This window comes from Balaenoptera acutorostrata, chromosome 6 (assembly GCF_949987535.1).
Source record: "Balaenoptera acutorostrata chromosome 6, mBalAcu1.1, whole genome shotgun sequence".
NCBI lineage: Eukaryota > Metazoa > Chordata > Mammalia > Artiodactyla > Balaenopteridae > Balaenoptera > Balaenoptera acutorostrata.
Genome location: NC_080069.1, coordinates 120,776,250 through 120,798,890, shown reverse-complemented (window position 1 = coordinate 120,798,890; position 22,641 = coordinate 120,776,250). Strand labels below are relative to the sequence as shown.

Here is a 22,641-nt window from a genome sequence, read left to right as displayed (position 1 = left end):
GCCTGTCTCAGACAGGTGCTCAGAGGGCTAAGCCTGAGGGGCTTCTTCCATGTGCTGTTGTTTGAAGGGCAGGGGCTCGGAACCGGAACCATCAGTCAGGAGACTGGTGGACTGTGTGTGGTTGGCCTTTCAGCAGAACATGATTCACCCGTTAACTGTGCTCACGTGGGAAAATGCCCACCGCATATCGCTCAGGTGAAAAGAGCAAGTCAGGGAAGTATTTCAGCTCTGCCATACGTGGAGTTATGAGGGATTTTCACTTTCTATGTTATATATTTTTACAGTGCTTGGATTTTTATAATGAGGTTGTTTTACTTTTGTTACTGAAAAAAAAAAAAAGGACATGCTTAATATTTCCATTAGCACCCACGGCAGCATCGTAGCGATCAGTCGACTTCCTGAACCAACGGGTAACATGAAAAGATTTTCATGTCAAAAGAGCCTTTGGTGTTGCAGAACTAGAGAAATTATTTTCCCTAACACGAATAGTTCTGTATTAAGAAAGAGGATCTTTTAATATGGAAATTGTTGGAAAAAATGAAACATCAGGTTACTTTGCGCTCTACTAGGCTGGGATTATTTTTAGCCTTTGCCATACTGAGTGTCGGCAGAGGCTTGGCGGTGTTATCCCGTAACAGTAACGGGTGCCGTGTGCTGAGCATTTGCTGTATATCGGGTCCTTTGCTAAATGCTTCACACACAGGATCACGTGTAACCCTCGCAACAGCAACCCAGGCAGGTCGGTCCTGTGGTTACGCTTGCTCCACAGGCGAGGCACCTTCAGCTCAGAGAGGCCAAGCGCAAGTGAGATCACCAGCTGCCTGCTTCCAGAGCCCGCGGGCCACCTGCCGTGCCCGCGACCCGCTCACTCTCACGCTGTCTCCGTCTTTACATTACAGTCTGTACGATTCTAGATAAGCAAACACACCTTTAAAAGTCTGAAGTCCTTATGTTTAAAATAGTTCTTCCTGAGGTCCTCGTGTCACTTCTCCACTCTAGTTGTCCTTTTAACACATTTGGGAAATGGTGTGGATGAAGGAAGCGGAAGTGTGCAACCAGAGCTCGTGCGCGGATGAGCGGGAGTCCTTCCAGTGCCCAGCTCTGCGCCCTGCACGCCATCGGTACGAAGAATGAGCAGCCGCCGTGTCTCCCAAGGAACTGCCTCAGAGTGTTATCCACCCTGCCCCTGACTTTGTGGTCCCTTGTATGGTTGATATGTAGAGACTCCCCCCATCCAAGGCGAAATTAAGCCCTGACAGAAACCACTGCTAAGTTGGGATCCCAGCTGCTGCTAAAAATGACGTCTGAAAGGCCAGTTGATGTGTACATTTGTCAGCACCAAGCAGAGATCGTTGTTAAGCCTGGCCAAGGGGCAAATTGAAAATTTAAGAATGAAATATTGAACACCTGGCAGACTACTTGGAAGAAACTGGTTTGGCTTTGGTGTGTTTTTGGTTTTGGTTGAGACATGATTTTGTGAGCAGGCTACGTGCCTCTCCTCCAGCCCGTTCTCTCTCCCTCTGGGTAGAGAAGGCCGTTCAGCTGACAGCCTGTCTGCAGCCTGTGATGGCTGCCCAGGAGAGTGCTGCTCTGGGCGACATCGCGGCCATCTCTACAGAAGTTGATTGTGAGGTCAGGTAAGCTTTCCTCCTCTGGCAGAAATGACTGGCAGATTGCTCATTGGGAGTTCCAGACCCTCCGTGGTATAAATGCCGTACTAAGTGGCGGCTGAGGGTTTTTCTTAAGTTCTATCCATGAGCTTTGAAGTTGTTCTGGCAGATTTGATAGAACACAGTAAGATACACCAATTTATAGCATTTCCATGGGAAGGAGGGCTTTTGTTTCCTTTGTTTAGGTATGGCCCTATCGAAAAGTGTGCAAGTTTGGCAAACCCAGGTGTTGGGAGAGCAGCTGGGACTCAACCTTGCCCTTGGGGCTGCAGAGTGGCACAGACTCTTTGGAGAGTCATCTGGCAACATCCATGGAATGAGATGTGGTGTGTACTCTGTAGCCCAGCGGTTCTAGTCACAGAAAGCTCTTGCATGTGCTCCAGAAGGCAAGTATGAGAAGGTCCATCGCCGTGTTGTTTATAAAAGCAAAAACGCTGAAAATGACCCAGTATTCACTGGCAGGGAGGGGGTAAGTAAAACTGCTATATGTGGAACTTCACAGCACTGAAAACAAAAGCACTTGTATACACTTCACCTGGCCAAACGTCAGACCTACCACTAAGTGAAAAAGCAAGGACATAGGAATATTTACAATGAAATTCCATTTAAGTTAACTTCACAAACCTATACATTAAACTATACTTATAGATATAAACTATGACAAAATATAAGGGATGAGGGACTTCCCTGGTGGTGCAGTGGTTAAGAATCCGCCTGCCAATGCAGGGGACACGGATTCAAGCCCTGGTCCGGGAAGATCCCACATGCCGCGTAGCAACTAAGCCCATGCGCCACAACTACTGAGCCTGCACTCTAGAGCCCGTGAGCCACAACTACTGAGCCTGTGTGCCACAACTACTGAACCCGCGCTCTAGAGCCTGTGAGCCATAACTACTGAGCCCATGTGCCACAACTACTGGACCCATGCTCTAGAGCCCGTGAGCCACAACTACTGAGCCCACGTGCTGCAACTACCGAGCCTGTGTGCTCTAGAGCCCACGAGCCACAACTACTGAAGCCCGTGGGCCACAACTACAGAGCCTGTGCTCTAGGGCCCGTGTTCCTCAACTACTCAGCCCGCGTGCCAAAACTACCAAGCCTGCGCCCTGGAGCCCGTGAACCACAACTACTGAGCCTGCGCTCTAGAGCCCGTGAGCCATAACTACTGAGCCCGCGCTCTACAGCCCATGAGCCACAACTACTGAGCCCACGTGCCACAACTACTGAGCCTGTGCTCTAGAGCCCGCGAGCCATAACTACTGGAGCCTGCGCACCTAGAGCCCATGCTCCGCAACAAGAGAAGCCACTGCAGTGAGAAGCCCGTGCACCGCAACGAAGAGTAGCCCCCACTCGCCGCAACTAGAGAAAGCCCCTGCGCATCAACAAAGACCCAACGTAGCCATAAATAAATAAATAAAATTTTTTTAAAAATAAGGGATGATAAGCACAAAAATCAAAATCACAGTTACCCATCGTCGGGAAGAAAGATATGATTATGACGGAGCATGCGGTGGCAGCAGTGAGATTGCCAATGTTCTGCTTCTAGAGCCGTGCTGTCCAGTACGGCAGCCACCAGTCTCGTGTGGCTGTTTAATTACATTTCAATAAAAAGTCAGTTTCTCGGTCACACTAGGCACATTTCAAGTGCTTAATAGCCTCCAGTGGCGGCCATGTTGGGTAGTGCAGATATTCTGTCATTGCTCACGGTTCTCTTTGATAGTCTGGGCTGGTGGATGCATGGATTTGATGAATTCTCTGTACGTTGTACATGTGTATGTATGAAATCTTTCAAAATTTTGTTTTAATTTCAGTACTGGAAAATATCTAAACACATACATTTACAACTTCCCAAGTGAAAAGTCAGAGTGGTCATTAAAGTCACCTGAAACTCTGCAGTAGTGTGAGAGCATCTCTTTAGCATTGCCCTCTACCCAAGATGATTGATACACATGAGGAATGTGAGAAGAGGGGCAGGAAGTGTGTGTGGGGGGGGCTACTGTTGGCAAGATTACCCCAACATAGCTGCCACCTTTGCTTCCTTCCACTCTGCTGTCACTGGTCGTTATAGTGCTTTATCAGCACTGAAATGCATAGTTTGAGTGACCTTGCAAGTCTCCTGAAACCTGTGTTGAAACCTGTGTTGCTAAGCTGTTGTTTCAAGGAAAAGGTGACAAGCAGCCTCCAAGTCAAAATCTGCCCTAGTTAGTGCTGTCCTTGATTTCCAGGCTTGAGGAGGTTGGCTGTCATTACAAAGAACCTGCTTCCTCCACTTGATTTATCACATCTTGTGCTAGAGCTGGCTGCTTTGAGGCTGTTAAATACTACAAGGAGAGAGATTTCTTGGTAGATATAACACTTTCTTTAAATGCTGATGTGGATTCCCAGCTGTGCCCCAAGACAGACCAGAGTCTCAGGCTATGCTTGGCAAAGCAGAGGTTGAGAGAGTATGTTGTGATATATTTCCTGGGCTCTGTTTGCTCTCAGGCGGAGGTGTCCTTACTTGACCCCTGGGTCATGATCAGGGGTTTTGGGGAGCCCCCATACCTTGTTTGCCTACCCTAGTTCTACCCTGGTCATGATGGCAGAGATGTGAACCTGGGCAGTCCCTCAGCCCCCTGCCTACCCATATAGCAACTCGGGGCAGCAGACCAGAGGAGGCAGAAGTTGGCTCGCCCAGCCCATGTCTCTGAACATTTTTGACCACCAAAGAAACCGTGCATCCTGCCTTTACTTCCCCATTTGTGTCTGCTTTTCTTGCCCCGCTTTCAGTCTTGCTTGCCAGGGTGGAAGTCACACCCTAACATCTGACTTGGGAACCTGTCTGGTGAGGGATGTGCTGAGACTTTCGGGATGCTGAGGCCAGCATCCGAAGGAGGAGGATGGGGGCAGCAATAAGGGCAATATGGAAGGAGGCACCAGAGAGGGGCACAGATGAACTTCTGGTCAGGACTAAAGGAAGAGGAGAGGGGCATGTGTAAGGCCCGCAGTTCCTCGGGATCGTGGGTCAGATGTTCAGTGCTGCAGAGTATCCTGATTCAGATCTGTTAGCAGTTGGGAAATAAGAATTCAAAGTTTGGTCAGACTTGCTACCCATCCAAATCATATAGTTAGGTTGATTAGCTCCCTGTATTGAGCAGGTACCGTGTGCCCAGCACATGGCTGAGCACCTCACCACGTCGTCCACAAGCAGCATCTCATTTAACCTACGTCACATCAGCCGTTTCTAGAACAATGTTATGAGCCCCATTTTCCAGACAAAGAGACTTAGACTTGGAGAGGTGCCGATGAAGTCTGTTCACTCAAACAGACTGACTGCAAAGCTCACCCTCTTAATTACCACATGAATTATTACACTGGTCACATCATTTCGAAGTATAAAGAAGGAAGTATAAACTGTACATGGGGCCCACCCTGCTTGGGTGGGGAAGGGGAAGGAGGGGAGCTGGAGCAATCAAACCATCCCAGTTTACCTGCTTTGAATCCCAGGGGTGATGCAGCGTTTGAGGACTGGTGCTGAGAGCCCCTCCGACCCTGCGTTGAGCCGTTCCAGGTGAGGAGAGAGGTGCCTGAGCTTCCTGTGGACTTGTGTCCACACTGGGGCTCTAAGAAGGGCTTTCTGCAGTTCTGGCCAGCAGACAGACAGACAGCTGTGAAGCTGTGTTTGGTTTGACTCCACTTGTGAACGAAGGTCAGACCCTGGCTTTTTCTCTTTGGTCCAGAGTGCAGTGGGTTCCTAGATAATTGCAAAGGGCAGATCATTTATCTGATCCTGCCTGCCACCTGGAAGGTCTTTGACAAAAGAATTGAACTTTGGCCCTATTAAGTCATATGCAACACTAATAGACACAGTGACATGCCTGTAATACAAGATGCTGTGTCATTTATTTGGAAGGTTTTTTGTTTTTTGTTTTTTTAGTACTTAATTGCTGGAAAAATTGAAAGGGAGTGTAATTTTTATTTTAAAGATACAGATAGGGGACTTCCCTGGTGGTGCAGTAGTTAAGAATCTGCCTGCCAATGCAGGGAACATGGGTTTGAGCCCTGGTCTGGGAAGATCCACATGTCGCGGAGTAGCTAAGCCCGTGAGCCACAACTGCTGAGCCCACACTCCACAACTACTGAGCCCACGCACTGCAACTCCTGAAGCCCGCGTGCTGCAACTGCGGAAGCCCACACGCCTAGAGCCCGTGCTCCACAACAAGAGAAGCCACCGCAATGAGAAGCCCACGCACCACAACGAAGAGTAGGCCCCGCTCACCACAACTAGAGAAAGCCTGCACGCAGCAACGAAGACGCAACGCAGCCAAAAAAAAAATACAGATACTTCTTTTTCCATTGCGTAGGATCACGTTCTCCCTAATTTTCAACCAATTTCAAGTATTTCCTGTGAATTTCTGACATTACCTAAAGAAGCAGTCCTTTTCGTGGGTTTTTTTTTTTTTTTTTGGCTGCATTGGGTCTTTGTTGCTGTGCATGGGACTACTCTTCGTTGTGGTGCACGGGCTTCTCATTGCGGTGGCTTCTCTTGTTGTGGAGCGTGGGCTTCAGTAGTTGTGGCACACAGGCTTCAGTAGTTGTGGCTCGAGGGCTCTAGAGGGCAGGCTCAGTAGTTGTGGCGCACGGGCTTAGTTGCTCCGCAGCATGTGGGATCTTCCCAGACCAGGGCTCGAACCCGTGTCCCCTGCAGTGGCAGGCGGATTCTTAACTGCTGCACCACCAGGGAAGCCCTCGTGGGGTATTTTTTCATTGGTTGATTTGTTCATTTGTTGAATTAATGTTTCCTGAGCATCTTCTATGGGCCAGGTACCATGTTAGCACTGGAGATGCAGGCTTGAACAAGGCAGGTACAGCCTTCAGTGAGTTTGCATTCTTGTGAGGAGATAAACACATAAGTAAATAATTTAATAAGGTGGTTTCAAACACTGGAAAGTGCTGTGGTAAATGGCGGGTGGTAAATGAAGGAAGGCTGCTCATTGGGTTAGTTTTTTTTAACAGCTTCATTGAGATATAATTCACATACATGACTCCTTTAAAGTGTAGAATTCAAGTTTTTTTTTTGTAGTAATTCACTGGGTTGTATAATCATCACCAGATTCTAATTTTAGAACACTTTTATCCCCCACCAAAAAAAACCTCTTACTCACTAGCAGCCCCTCTCCGTCCCTCTCCGCTCTCTTCAGTCTTAGGCAACCATTAATCTACTTTCTGTCTCTATAGATTTGCCTGTTCTGGACATTTCAGATACATGGAGTCATACACTGTGTGGTCTTTGTGACTGGCCTCTTTCACTTAGCATAATGTTTTCAAGATTCATCCACGGTATAGCATATCAGTACTTCACTTAAGTGTAATTTTATGCCTAAGTATTTTATTCTTGTTGATGATTGTGAGTGGAAGCTTTTTAGACATTCGTTTTGAATGTTCCTTGCTAATGTATAGAAATATTGATTTTTGTATATGATCTTGCATATGATTTTGTATGTCATCTTGTATCCTGTGAGCCCACTAAATTTGTTTATTAGTACTAGTAGTTTCTTAGTGGATTGCTTGGGATTTTTCGTATACAGGATTATGTCATCTACAAATAGAGACAGTTTTATATCTTCCTTTCCAATCTGGTTGGCTTTTATTGGAGTAAGAGAGTACAAAATTGAATAACAGTAGTAAGAACGGACACCCTCATCTTGTTCCTGACCTTGGCGATAAACCACTTAGTGTTTCACTGTGTCCCCGAGGGTTTCAAACACCTTAGTTCTGTTTCAGTCTCCACTGCCAGCTCTGAGGCCTTACCCATGTCACTTGTTGCAGTTCCCTAAACCAGAAAACGTGAAGGTTGATTCAAAAGGGCCTTCCTTTCCAGTTCTTACATCCAGCACTTCTGTGATTCTACTTTGGTATTCTTTCATCTTAGTCAGTTCCCTTGGACATTGGTTAGATCATCAGACAAACTCTATAAGGTCACTTGGAAATATTTGCACATTCGTTTTCCAAACCCATTTTGACTGCGTTCAACCTAGACTAGATGGAAATGGCAAAAATTGAAACATGCAAGCAGAGATGTTTAATGGATCCATATTTCCTTTTCTTTGTAACCCTGAACAGCTAGGGGGAGAGATTTGTTTGAGGACGATGCTCACTTCCACAGAAGGTCAAAGAACCACAGCTTCTTCCCACTCTACCTCTAAAAATCATCACCTTCTTTGTTTTCAGACTCTCAGCGTTCTCATCTCTCCTCCTTCACCATGAAGCTGATGGACAAATTCCACTCACCCAAAATCAAGAGAACGCCATCGAAGAAGGGAAAACCAGCTGAGGTGTCTGTGAAGATTCCAGAGAAGCCTGTGAACAAAGTAAGCTGACTCTCTAGGTGTTTCTCCTGGCCTTCACCTGCTTTGAGCAGTGAGTTTGTGCTGTTTTTTAAGTTTATTCCCTGGGGATTGAACTTTCAGTACAGAACACCTATTCCATAGCATTCCACGGTTCCAGGCGGAGCCTTCAGTGTCCCTGTGAAATATGAACCTTTAGGTTGGTGAGTGTTTCTCCTGTTAATCAGAGTCAAGCTTGGTTGGCTAGAACAGTTCTTTTCCAGCTGTGTCATCCTCTGGGCATTTAAAATAGCTCAGCTCGTCATGTTCACACTCCAGGGTGCTGCCTCTGCCCCAGAAAGGCCCACATTGCCCACACATTCTCTCTCTCTCTCTCTCTCTCTCTCTCACACACACACACACACACACACACACACACACACGGAAATTTGTGATGTCCAGAACATCCATCATTCGGCTTTAGGGCCCATGCTCTGAAACTTGCTAAACCCTTGAAACCCAGCCAAAGATGTCCTCAAACACCAGTAACCTCAGCAGGGCCAGTCAAGCCAGATGTGTTGGAACAGCTGTTGGTTTTCATCAACCCCTCCCTTCAGCCTAAAACGGCCATTTCAAGCTCTGTAGGAATCCAGGTTTCCTCTCTTCCAGGAGGCAACAGACAGATTTCTACCAGAGGGCTACCCTATCCCCTTGGATCTGGAGCAGCAGGCAGTAGCATTTATGTCCACCAGTGCTGTGGCTTCCAGGTCTCAAAGGCAGAAGGTCAGTGTGATGTTAAGAACAATTGGGTTTGCCTTGCCTTCTACTGCAGAATCCTGGCCCATGGTTTTGGGGATGGAAAAAAAATCTATTGCAATATCATTGTGTTCAGCTGGGTGGCAACTATGGGCTTAATTGTTCAGGAGACAGTCCAAGGAGCCTTGGATAAATGTAAGAGTTTATCCAAGCCCCCATGGCCTTTGGAGAGAGCTCAGTACTCAATGGCGAAAGCTCCGGGATTTTTGGGATTGGTTTGGGTGTGCTGCTTGGGTCCAACGGGTTCGGGGGAAGCGGGTGAGTCTCATCTCTTAAGACCAGCTGTTCTTTCCTTGAGTTGCTAAGATGATCTGGATAGTTGAGAAAAGGAAGGGCATCTAAAGTGTAAGGTACTCTGTTAACTATCTCCCGAGACTCGTGAGTGTGATGATACTGTGCAGAACCAGCGCTCTCAGAGCCAGGGACACCTTTTGTGCCACTAACATGTACCAAGCCTTTTCTTAGCCCCATGCTATGTGCTTTACACTCGTTCTCTCACTTAATTCTCATTATAACCCTGGGAGGTGGAAACTTATCTTGCAGAAAAGGAAACTGGGACTATGGAGATATTAAACGTTTGGGCAAAGTCACACAAAGAGTGGTGACACTGAGATTTGAACACAGGCCATCTGACATCAAGTCGAAACTCTCTCGATGCTACAGTTACTCTTTATGAAAGTCAATTTCTTTTTTAATATCTAACAAATCTAATGTTAGCTCCCACACGTAACTGAACATAAAAACAAAATTAAACTCAGCAGTGTAAAATAAAGACAAGCCTCACAGATAAGTAGATTCTGAACCCTTCAGTGACTGTCCACAGCATAGTTTGTAGAACTGTTGTCACAGCTGTCAATTTAATGCCACTAGCAAACACTACCCTGTTATATAAACACATAACTCTTGAATTTTGCAGTGCATCTACTTTTGTTTTTATGTTGACCAGCAGAATATCTTAAAAGTCTAGTTAAAAGTGGAGAAAATAAAGGTTTTAAGTCCAAAGTCTTTGTTGAATAATCGTTTTTCCTGCCCCATCTGTTAAGAAAAAGAGGCTAGAGAGCAAGAATGAAATATACGGTGTTTGCCAGATTGATCTAAATTCCAGATTGAAGAAGAGTAATAAAGTGGAAGATTTGGTCTGTACCGCAATTATTTTTTATTGCAATCTGTTTAGCAACCCCTTGGAACTGGGTTTTATATTAAACGCCAAGAAGAGTGCCACTTGTCATCTGACACTAGTCCAGGCGGCCCGGAGTGAAATGATTTACTAACCACTGTGTTTTGCTAGTGAACTCTGATAAGGAACTGTTTCAGCTGCTCACTTCTTGCAACTTTTCCCCCTTTCTTCATCACTCCAAGAGAGGTCATAGGGGAAATTTGATGCTAAAGTACCCTTTCCTTAGTGGGGGTTTCTGCAAACTCCAGGGGACATTTGGCAATGTCTGGAGACATTTTTGGTTGTCACAACTAGGAGACTGAAGCAGGTGCTACTGGCATCTGTTGGCTGGAGGCCAGGGATGCTGGTAAACATCGTACAATACAGAGGACAGCAACCCCGCCTCACCCCACCCCACAAAGGATTTTCTGTCCTAAAATGTCAGTGCCATGGCTGAGAAACTCTGTTCTCTGGGAAGGAGCTATAGATGTGATCTTTGCCCAAGGAAGAGTGTTACCCTGGTTTCTGGTCATTGCCCTTTAAAAAGGGTTGAATTACTGTGCTCTGCTCCAGGTCACCTGCATGAGTCAAAGTGAGTGTAAACCCATGGTGGGGGCCCACAGTCAGAACAGGAAGTGTTGGGGAATCTGCCAGGGTGTGTGACCTTAGCTGACTCGGTCATTTGCCATCATCCTTAATTATTACTTACTAGCTGTCTTACGACTTAGTATTTCCGTATATATTCTCATTTTTCCCAGGTTATTACATGGCAAATTGCAACTCAGGTAGACAGAAATAGATTTGGATCCATCTACAACTTACTGCAGGTCTCTCTTTGCCCGGGCCCTATCCTGGGTGATTTCACGCGCCATCTTACTTACTCCTCACCTTGACCATGTGCACAAGCTTTCACTCTTCCCAGTATACAGAGAGTGTGGGCTCTGGCCCAAGTTTTCTTAATCAAAATCTCTTTCTCCCTTAATTTTATGAAGTACTTCCATATGCATTCTCACCCAGCCCCCGACACGAACCTCTTTAGATCACCCAGGGCAGGCATTATTCTCCCCATTTTGCAGATGAGGAGCCTGAAGCCCAGCAGTGCCTTTGGATCGAGGCCCTTCCCCAGCACCGCTGGCCTCATGTAGTTTCCAGCTTTGTTGGCACCAGTGGTGGCGTCTGACCCCTGACGCAGGAGCCGTGTGCAGGTGGATGCAGCTGCCTCTCTGAGGCCTCGGCCTCGGGTTCCCTGTTCCTGGGGGTGTTCGGTCCGGGTGTCTCGTGGTCAACTCTTCCCACTGCTGGCTGTGTCTTGCGAGAAGCCATAGTTTAACAGCTGATGGGCTAGGGGAATGCACAGCGTTCAGAGGCCATTAATTCTGGGAGTGGAATTTGCTGGAGAGTTAATGGATGAAACCTGACTCTGCTAGGTTGTCGGCTCCTTTATTAGGAGCCCAGGGCAGCCCGGCTCTTCAGTGGCTCATTTGATCTCTCTGCAAATGACAGGAGAGTTCTCTTTTTTTCCGTGAAGTGCCTTGCCGCTTTTGGACGGCTCCCATCCCCAGATTAGCCCCTTTCTCCCTAGCAAACCTCGTGACACATTTTCTTAAAATGTTTCCTGCTTCCTGCCCACGTTTCGTCTCTGCTGGCTCCTGACGTGCTGAGATGGCAGTGCTGGAGCCATAGTCAGTCCTCTTGCTCAGCTGGCCAAAGCGGTCTTGGTCACATTTGATGTCTGCAAGGCACCATGAGTTCCTTCGTGCTGAGGTTCCCCTCAGCCCCGTGTAGGCCATGGCGAAACGGAGCGCTCTGGGCCACGAGGTGGAGAAGCAAGTGCCTGGCTCTTGGAAACAGACAGTAAATAAACAAACGTGTCAGGTAGTGAGAAGAGAAAAATAAGTGACGGCAAAGAGGCCACAGTGATGGGGATGGGGAAGGGGTGTTTTTTTCCTCCCTTGGAGAAATGTATCATGGTGGTCTACAGAATACCTTTTGGGAAGTACCCCCATTGAGAGAAATTAAATCGGGTTTTTGAAAGTTGTCTGACGAAAGGAGGTAATTACTTCTTGATTCCATTTATTTGTTTTTCCTTTGATATTCCCATGAAATCCACTATTGAAATTTTTTATTTAAAATGACATTCCTCATTATTTTAAAAGAGCTGGTGTTCAGAATCATAATCACTTTTTATTGTGTATCACTTTTTTATATATTTATATAGTTTTAAATCTACTTTTCCTAGAAATTATCTTCTTGTTCTCGGTGGTTTTTATTTGAATATTCTCTGGACCTCACAGAGCCCACAGGTGGCAGTTTTCCTCATATGTACCACTCTTAATTTGCCCTGGACATGTAATCGATTCTACTTGAGTAGATCATCCATTTTTGGATTTATCCATTTTATAGATTATTCTTCATCTCCCTTTCCCTGCCAGCCAGCTGGGATCTGGGTTGTTGACATTAGGGTCAGTATAAGGAGAGGTTGGAGAAAGAAACCAAAGGGGTGTGTTTACCCACTGTCTGTGGATTCAAGGTATCCCACAGTCAAGGAGAGAAGATTTGGGTGTGGGAATGTGAGTGCTGGGAAGTACAGGGCTCTGTGTTTTATTTTCCTCCTAGGCGGGCTTTCCTCAGGGGCAGAGGGACCCTGCGTGCTGTTAGCACACGCTGCAGGAGTAGTGATTGAATCATTGCCATCTGTCCAGCTTCTTCACCTTTTCACCCCAGCACATCCTGCCCCTTCTAACCCTAGGGTTTCCAGGTCCTTTGGGAGAGCCATATCATTTCATTGAGAGGGGCTGCGTCTTTGGTCAAATGTAGGAATCTAGTGAAGAGTCCTGGGAGAGTGGGTTTTGAGCACTAATGCCTCTGACCAGTCTTCCACAGCCCCTAGGACCTTGAAAGGCCTGGGGTTTCTTGATTTGATTTACTGGATAGATATACACGTTGGGACTTAACTGTTGGTTCTGTAAGCATCCTGCAGCCATCAGCAAATTAGTCCTCACTACACTTACTGAGATTAATGGTGATATCTCAGTGTGGTTGAGGCAGAGACCCCAGGGCAAATCTGTCTCTGTCCGGGAAGGGAATTAGGAATATCTGAACAACCTTTCTCAGTCAGCCCCTTCTTCTTCCTTCAAGTCTAGCCTCTGTATCCTGATTGCAATCCTTAGAAAAACAATTTGGCTTGCTTTCTGCAGCAAGAAGCCTTTCCCATTGGTGTCAATCTCAAACTAGTTTGCAGGAAATTTTATTTTATTTATTTATTTTAAAATTGCTCCCTTTAATCTCTCTCCTCCCTCCTTATGCTTAACATTTCCTTTCAGAACCTGAGCTGGCTGGAAGAGAAAGAGAAGGAAGTTGTCAGTGCCTTGCGCTACTTTAAGACCATTGTGGACAAAATGGCTATTGATAAGAAGGTACTGGAGATGCTTCCGGGGTCTGCCAGCAAGGTGCTGGAGGCCATCTTACCCCTGGTGCAGAGCGACCCTCGAATTCAACACAGGTGAGTTGCTCTGGGCTGTGTCAGAGCAGTGGAGGCCTAGTGGCACCTTGGTTCGGGGGCATTTCACACTCAGTGTTTCTAGGACCAGTGAGGAATGCCAGGAGGAAAAGGAGCCCTCCCACGCCCTGCCCCCACCCCTACCCCATGGCTATCACTTGGTATTCTTCCAAGGTTGAAGTCATTGTTACTCATGAGGCCTCAACACTGAGGAAGATCGCCACCATTGCTAGGGGTGTATCCACAGCGTAAATCTGTGGTTATTTTTTCGTACTAGCTAGCTCATTGGCAATAATTGCATTGATTTGGACACATTTTTCCCAGTACCCTATGTTAACCATAGTTTATTATGACATTAAATCCTGCCAATATCTAACCTATTGGAGACCTTGGCTGCTTAGATTATTAGGCCAAAAGAGGTAGAGAAGAATCCCATTAGAGCATGGATTAGTGAAACATTTAATTGTATCAAGCCAGGTCCTCCCAAATAGCACCTGGATTCATTGGAAGCCAGGTATGGAAGTGTAGTCAGCTTTTGTGGGGTAATGCTTTTATTGCTAGAGTTCGTTTTCCTCTGAAAGGTTAGTGAGCGGCTTGCCCCCATGTTTGTTGTTAAATACAGAAAGGAAAGCAGTATTAAAAGTAACCTTCAGTGAGAGCCTATCAGGAGCTTCTTCTTGAGAGGCTGTCAGATGCCTGCTGGCTTTGTTTTTCTTCCCTGGTACCTGTTCAGGATAAACATCTCTCTGTTTCAGTTCCTCAAGATGGTTTAGTGTCCTTGTAGCCCCATGAGGCTAAGCTTTTGTGAACTGCTTTCAGAACTTGACAGTGAAGTGCATAGTTTTCTTCTTCTGGGAGATAAAACAGTATCTTTATTTCCAAGAAGCTCTCTGCCCTGGAGCTTCTGCTGACCCCTGTAGATGGTGGTCTTTTGGCTGGAAGCTCACTGAGGCCACTTGGCGGGGAAGGATAAGCCGTTGGGAGGGCTTTGCTCTGCTCTGTCTTCACTTGCCGGGCCAGGCTGCTGTCATGTGCGAGAGGCCTCTGAGGAAGCGAGTCCCTCTGGGGCCTTGTTCATTGCTCCATATGGAGGACTCTGTGAGACCAAGCATCATGCTTTTCCAGTAGGTAGCCCAGTGCCCAGCTCGTAGACAGGCCCGGTGCTGTTCTCCTTTGAGGGAACGTGCTTAACAGTACACTGGGTCTCAGACACACAGGTAGCTTTTATGAAATGCTCTCATACACTTCTTCTCATGGGATGGGCCTACCGTGGGAGAGTTAAGATCTGAGAAAATCAACTCCCCCACTGTATGACAGTGCTGATTTGATGGTACCAAGTGGGAGCTCTGTTGGACTTTGAAGGAGGGAGAGTTACAGGAGAGTTGCACTTCCTGGGGGAGGATATGCTGCAGCTGCACCTGCAGGAAGGGCAGGATTTGGGTGGGCAGTGGGGGCAGGAGAAGGGGAAGAGCAGAGGAGCTGAGGCCAGCGGGCACAGTGTGCCCGGCAGGGACGAGACCCGCAGTCCTGTGAGCAGAGTGTGATCACACCAGGGCGCCGACGGGCGGCGCTGTGGGAGGTGAGGGCGCATCCCCTCACGTGCCAGGCCTCTGGGAGAGTCCAGGACAGTCACCTTCACTGAGCCCTGTAACAGCGTTGACGGGGCGCTGCTGCTACGACTGTCGCTTCCTGCAGTGTCAGCCAGCAACTCTGCTTGCGAAGTTACTTTCTAGACATGCAGGCTCTGGAAGAATTGACCAAGTAATAGGACGATGGTGTGGGGCATTTTTTGTCCGTGGGGAGGTTTTGTAGTTACTTTATAGTTGACTAAAATTACTTACTGTCTATAACAGTTTCCTAGAGGGGAAAAGAGAAATGCCTGGGTGTGGCCATAAGGAATAATGATTTCTTTTTTTTTCTTTGTAGTCCTTTGGCTAATACCATTTAAGGGATTTTTTCCTCCTGAAATTCTTCCAAAGCCCGTTGATGATACTTTATTGATCTCCCTGAGATGATCTAAAATGCTCCTCAAATGTTTCTTTTAGCTTCCTTCCATCATCTCATCCTCCTGTGCATCTGTTAGCTGGGAGGGTGTTTTCCTGCCTCTTCTCTGTGGGTTGGGCCCTAGCGGGTAGGCTCTTCGCCACGCTCCCCTAGGTTCCGAGGGCAGTGGTGACGGGCCTGTGAACAGGCGGCTGGCTGTTCAGTGTGGGCAATGAATGGAGGCTTTTCCTGACGGTGGAACATTCAGAGATGTTTGAGAGCAGGATCCCTGCTTGCCCTCAGTGCAGACAGCTTTGCTCCATTTCAGAAACAGACCAACGACTGGTCCACTGGACATTTTTATGGTACAAGACCCTCCTTCCTTTTTTAATGTCCTTCCCGTGACATTAAGACACAGGAATATTCTTCTTGCAAGCTCACAGTGTGAAGGGTGGACACAATTACCAACATTTTTAGGTGCTTTCAGGGAAATGTTAACATCCAGTGCAGGTAGGAATTAAGTATCACATAAAAGTGACCCCTCCCACGTCTTTCATTTAATTATTGGGGGCGGGAGGCCACAGTCTTTGTTTCAAGAGGCCTAGCCTGGCCTTGCCAGGGAGGAGGAGCAGAGCTGCTAGAAGCACGCCCCCCTTCAGGACGACGCCATCTATGGTCCGGCCCGCCCCCCCCCCCCCCCCCCCGCAGGTCTGCAAGTTTTGTTTTATTCTCTCAGTCCTCCTTCCGAAGAGAATAGGTCTGACACCGAACACTTTTCATTTGTATCATCCTCTAAAGCAGCCAAACCCTGGCTTTCTTGTGGCTCCTTTTGTAAAGTTTTCTTGTTTGTAATGGGGCTTGAGGAGCTGCTTTCATTCTTTCTGACTCTTCTTTCCTCTGCCTGAACATGCACGGAGCCGAGTGAATGGCGAAGTGGAGACTTCAGACCTCCTGGAAATTCTCTTCCTCCTTACCTGATTCTGAAGAGCTTCTCATTAGAGCATTGTTTGGTTCAGGCTTTTTTTTTTTTTAATGTCTTTGTTTTTAGAACCTGTTTTAATCATATCTTACAATATTATATATTTTTCTCAAAATTATATCTTTGGGGAAAAAGTATATCTTTGGCTCCTAAATGTCTGCCTCATTCTTTTTTTTTTTTTTTTTAGTGGAGGAGGTAGCATCCCACAAATTTTCTACATTTTTGCTCTACCTCTGTTGTAATACATAATATTTAAAATGGAAAAATAATCCTTTCCATAAATCCTAGGGAAAATTATCTTTAGTTGTTTAAAAATATGTGGAAGATATAAAACTTCTTCATTTTGGCCTCCACTCCACAATCGTTGGGGCCTCCAGGTGTGCTCAGGGCTTCTGTTTTGAGTTCTTGGCATCACGGTGAAGTTAGTACCTCCGCCCCCCACCTACCATCACCACAGGTCACCTCGCCTCTGACTTGTCCTCCTTAAAATACTCCTCATTAATGCGTTCCTCTGACAGCTCAGCCATGGTTTATTGCAGGCGATGGTGAAGCTGAGCCCATGTTAGAAGGAATTCTGGTAAATTTCAGATCTCTTTGAGCTCATGTTTAAAGACTGTTCCTTGGGACTTCCCTGGCAGTCCAGTGGTTAAGGCTCCGCGCTTCCACGGCAGAGGGTGCAGATTCGATCCCTGGTCAGGGAACTAAGATCCAAAAAAAATTTTTTAATAAAAATAAAGGCTGTTCCTTTAAAGGATCCTGCCTGCTAAAATTCCACAAACCTGTTGACTCCTTGTGACACAATATAACATGAATTTTTATCTAATTCAGAACAAGAAGTGTACAACAGTCTGACCTACTAGAAGGAGAGGACAATGAGGCACTCCTTGAGAGATGTTATCAGAATCTCGTGGAGGATGTGAAGTTTGAAAAAGCATATTAACTATCATGGTGGAATTTTTCTACATTATATATGAGAAATGAAAAAAAATTTGTAACAGACTGGAAGATAAAGCTCCACAAAATCTTCATTGGATGTAAGGAAATAGATTCAGGGAGGAAAAGTTTATTAAAAGGAGGTGCAGATCTTATAGAAAGAAGGATTGAGAAACCCTAGTCACTGAGAAACTAGTTCTCTGCTAAACAGATGTCGTAAAGTGATGGTCATGCTTTAGATTTTTAATATTCTTTTAAAAATCTTCTCCTACCTCTAGCTCAGCCCTCTCCTCCTGCTATAGCCGAGTGTACCAAAGTCTCGCCAACCTCATTCGTTGGTCTGACCAAGTGATGCTAGAAGGTGTGAACTCAGAAGATAAAGAGATGGTGACAACTGTGAAGGGGGTCATCAAAGCCGTGCTGGACGGAGTGAAGGTACGTGCAGGTTCCAGATGGTCCTCATCAGGGACTTGGAGCACCCTCCCTGCTGGGTGTTTGTCACATGAGAACTTGTTCCTAAACTTTGTACATTCGAGTGAACGTCTTCCAGTGTTTCTGCTGTTGGATGCTGCTCTGTCCCACAGCTGTTTCTCTGTGGTACAAATGACTCTTACAGGAATATAACCTTTGGAGTACTCGTCCTGATAGTTAGAAAAGCTGCCAGAAGCAGTCAGCCTTTACTGGGCCTTGTATTAAATCTACAGGTAGTCTTTATACTACAGCTCTGGCTGTGCACGCTTGCCGGCTAGACGAAGTCCAGTGGAAATTGTTTTTGCACTGACTTTTAGCAAAACTCCCAGCATGTCAACTGCTACCTTTTCATGTTCTAAGAACTTCTGGGATTCTTAGTAGAAAAGCAGGATTGACGTGAGTAAGAGATGAAACTAACTGTACTTGAAATCCATGATATGGTCTGTGAATTTACTACCCAGGGAAGTCAGAAATGGCATAATAGGAAATTATGAATCATTGTTACGGTGGAAAGTGAAGTCCTTGGAGGTCCTGGAATTGAGGTCCAAGGGACAAACCCTAATTGAGAAAATAAGTCCCAGTGGATGAGGAGCAAGGCAGAATGCAGGGCGTGAAACAGGTGAGATCCTGTGGGTTGGGACGAGGGCTGTGAGCGGTGGGAACGTGAGGCCGTATAATGTAGTGGAAAGAGGGCTAGATTAGAGTAGAGCCCAGCTAGATTTGAATCCCAAGTTCACCACTTACTAGTCTGTGAACTTGAGCAATTTACTCAAGTGCTCTGTACCTTAGTTAACTCATCTACAAAATACATGCAGTTGTTGTACCCTGTGTCATGGGGTTGTAGGAAGGATTAAATTAGTTAATACATATAAAGCTTTTAGAACTATGCTGGGCATACTAAACACTCAGATCTTAGCTGCTGTTTATTATTAATTATGTGGTGCTAGATGTATGCTTTGCAAACAGGTCTCTTGGCTTGAAAAACTGTGTTGTCTTCCTTTCTAGACCCTCCAGTACAAAACTGTAGCCAAGGTACTTACCCTAGGTCCAAAAAATTCCTTCCCCACTCAACCATGCCATTAGACTCCTGAATGCTGCCTCCTTGGATTGACATTCCCCAGAAGCTCTGGAGAGTAGAATAAGGACCCCCAACGGGTAAAACTTACAGATGGGAGGCTAAGAAAGCATTGCTGGACGTTATATGCTGCTCCGGAATGAAGCGTGTTGGCTGGGGCGGTCTGGGTGGCTCCTTACCTCCAGTACTGTGTAAGCAGGGCTGCTGTGTCTGCTGGGCTTTATGGAGCTCAGTTAGAGGGAGGCTTGACTAGACGGCATCACAGTGTCCTCTGACACCTCCCAGTTCTCTTCACTCCCCACAGTTACTAGGTCCTGCACGATCGGTTTTGGCTGGCTGGTGAGACTTAAGGATGTAGCCCAGGGTGGCTGCTATGTGGGACCTGACGTTGCTTTCCAGACCTGACGCCCAGTCACACATTCTCCCATTCCAGCCTCCCGCTCGCTGTCTGAGGTCGGCAGGGCAAGCGAGACGCGACCCGGGTCACACTTCACCATCGGGGTGTGTGCGCTTCGGGCTCGCCTCGCCTTGCTCTTCCTGTCCGGGCTTCTGGAGATGCTGTTATTGACAAGTGTTATTTTTCAGGTGACATTGTTAAGGTTTCCGTCTACCAAATTGATTATAATTAGATGTTTCGAAACAAGTCAGAACATCCAAAGTAGAAGAGAGGGAGTTAAGCGTAAAGCTTTGTAACATTCCCGAGTGGATTTCCTTTATGGAATCATTAAAGTGCCACTGTATCAGTTGAAAAATTGTCTAAAAGAAAAGTTTCTCAGATTTTTCAAATTGACCAGGATAAGAGAGGGGAAGGGAGAGAGAAAGCGAGAGACACCTATTGATTATGAACCTGTCAGCGTCTGAACTTTTCCATAATTGTTTTTAAAATATTTTAACCAGAACAAAGATTCTCTAGGTGAGGAGCTCTGTACATTAAATTTTGTTTCGTTTATTCAAGAAGCGTTTATTGAGAAACTCCTGTGTGCTGGGTAGTGTGATAGAATTCGGAATATAGTGATAAACAAAACTGGCACCGTCCCTGACCTGATGGAGCTTAGAATCTAAAGGCGGAAAAGGACAGCAATCAAAAACTTGTAATTGTATAATTATAACCAGGACTGGTGCTATAAAGGAAGAATGGCGTGTGGTCTTACTTGGGTGTAGGGGGGACCTTCAATTTACAGGGGGATCAGAGACACTTCCCCAGGGAGAGACAGGCAGGCTAAAGCCTAAAGGATGAGCAGGAGCTGGCCTGTGTCGCTAGAAGTTTTTCATAGTTGGAGTCAGTCAAGGCCACAGGGACGATTTAGACCCCGTAATGTTGGCGTTTGCTGTTAAGGTCTCAACTGTAATCATAGCTAACGTGTATTACCCACTTAATGCTTATAACGACCTCCAAGGTGGGTGTGATCCCCTCCTTCACAGGTGTGGAAACAGTCTCAGGCAGACCAGTAGTCAGTGGCAAGGGCATGATTCACACCCAGGCCTGCTGGACCCCAGACCCTGTGTTCTCACCGTCACCCTCAGCTGCCTCCCGCAAGGAGGAAGATTCATGGTTCGGCCCAAGGGATTCAGTGTGTCTCCCCTCCAGACCAGCTGGCCCCCATCCTCTCTCACTGTCCCCGTCAGGCTTAGGACACCTTATAAGCTCCTGTCCTCATGGTGTGAGGGAGCCTCGGTGGGCTGGGAGGGACAGGACTGTGCAGAGGTGAACTACATCCACAAGGGTGTCGTCATCCCACTTAGAGGGAAAGTGTTGGCATGTCCTGTAAACTGACTCACCATCTTCCAAGTTACTCATTCACGTGTTAAATGGAATTTTGCTTTTGAGGGTAGAAAAAGTGTTGTAAAGCAGGATTACTTTGTTTTTGTCCCTGAATGTGCAGTACCGTCTATCATTTAAACCTCCATGTAAATGCCACTTGTTAGCTCTGTAACCTTGGGCAACTTAACTCAGGTCGAAGGATGGACCTCTCTTATTATCTAATCTGACCCAGGCAGGTGCTTTACCAATGGGAGCCTGAGACTCAGATGGTCATGGCTCTCTGGAAGGAATTCAAAGGCCCTCACTTTCCCTTTGCTATAGGAACTACCTCCAGCCTAGGTCTTGGCTGTTGGAGGACTGAGCTTCTCAAGGTCAAACAGATAAACGAGTTTGTCCTTTCAAAACCAAGACCCCAACTCTTCCTAATTTCACCTTTTCAGCTTTTCTTCTTATCTCAGATGTACAGCTTCTTACCCATCTCTCTGGACTCTGCTTTACCATCTCTGCAGACCTTCTTGGATCTCCCTTCTAAGACCTCCAGCCTCTTCCCCTGACCTCCAGCCTCTTCCCCCACAACACACACACACACACACACACACACACACACACACACACACACATTTTTTAATTGGAAGAAAAAAAAACACTGATCTGGGAGGAAACTTTGGAATACTTGCAGTTCTGTCATTTAACCATCACCATCCAAAAATTGGGCTTGTATACCAGATTCACCTTGAATAGCAGGAATATTTTGAAAGAAATATTTTCCTGACTGTATCAGTTAGGGTTAGACTTGACTGCAAGAAAATCCAGCATAATACTGGCTTCAAAAGATAGAACTTTCTTTCTCCTTCACATATAAGAAGCCTACAGATAGGCAGGCAGTCCAAGGCTAGCGTGGCATTTTCACAAAATGGCCAGGGATGTGGTCTCCTATCCTGCTTTCCCACCATCTTAACACATGGATTCCACCTCACGGTCCAAAATGGCTGTTACAGTCTCCATGAATTATGACTGCATTCCACCTAGCCGGGAAGAAGAGAGAGTAGGGAGTTGTGGCTTCTCCACTTAGGGGTGCTTCCTCAAAGGCCTCACAGAGCTTCCACTTAATATTTTATTGGCCAGAACTTGGTCATATGCCCAAGTAAAATTCTGTTAATAAGGAAGAGCAGATACTGTGGGGCAGCTAGCTATCTCTACCACACTGACATTTCAGATGAGCCACCTCTTTTATTCCTTTATCAGCCTATTTTAAAATATTTACTTATGACGAATTTCAGACATTTGCAAAAAAGAGAACAGTGTAATGAAGCCCCATCGCAGAACTTCCACAGTTGGCCAGTCTTGTTTCTTCCAGACCTCTTCCTACTCCCCTGGATTATTTGGAAGCGAATTCCAGGCATCATGTCCATTCATCTGTAAATACCTTAGTGCATATCTCTAGAACAAGGCAAACTTTTTCTGTAAAGGGCCAGATAGTAAATATTTTAGGCTTCTGGGGCTACACGTAGTCTCTGCTGCATATTGGTCTGTTGCATATTCTTTGTTTGTTTTAATTTAATTTTTTTAAACAAAGCATTCTTACCTTGAGGGCCTTACAGAAGCAAGCCCTGGGCTGGATTTGGCCTGCAGGGTATATAGTTTGCTGTTTTCAAACAGTTTGGTTTTCAATTTCAGATCCAAATAGAGTCCAAACACTCTAACTCATTAATATTCGTCTAAAGTTCTCCCTTCTCTGTATTTTTCTCCTTGCAACTTATTTGTTTGGTTTTTTTTTTAAGGAAGGGTTGTTTCTCTGAGAAGTCTCCCACAGTCTGGTTTTGCTGATTACATCTATGCGGTGTTATTTAACATGTTCCTCTGTCCCTTGAATTTCCTGCAAAACTAGGCTGAATCAGGTTCATGTTTTTGTATCTAAAAGAATGTTTCCTAGGTGCTGCCCTGCACTTCCATCTAGAGGCATCTTTCCTTTTTTGATATTAATAGCCGTTG

At 46.2% G+C, this 22,641-nt stretch overlaps 1 protein-coding gene across 10 annotated transcripts in view; it reads left to right on the top strand.

The window, feature by feature from the left end:
• The window catches only part of RAPGEF1 (Rap guanine nucleotide exchange factor 1), a 140,696-nt gene that overhangs the window by 62,704 nt on the left and 55,351 nt on the right, over nt 1-22,641 (top strand). For 6 of the 10 annotated variants that reach the window (XM_057547861.1, XM_057547859.1, XM_057547866.1 and 3 more), the window contains exons 2-5: nt 7,881-8,020; nt 8,645-8,758; nt 13,271-13,449; nt 17,620-17,776. In XM_057547861.1, coding sequence (XP_057403844.1) covers nt 7,881-8,020; nt 8,645-8,758; nt 13,271-13,449; nt 17,620-17,776 — 590 coding nt within the window. The remainder of the gene's footprint in view (nt 1-7,880; nt 8,021-8,644; nt 8,759-13,270; nt 13,450-17,619; nt 17,777-22,641) is intronic. The other 4 variants (XM_057547863.1, XM_057547867.1, XM_057547864.1 and 1 more) reach the window with 1 other exon arrangement.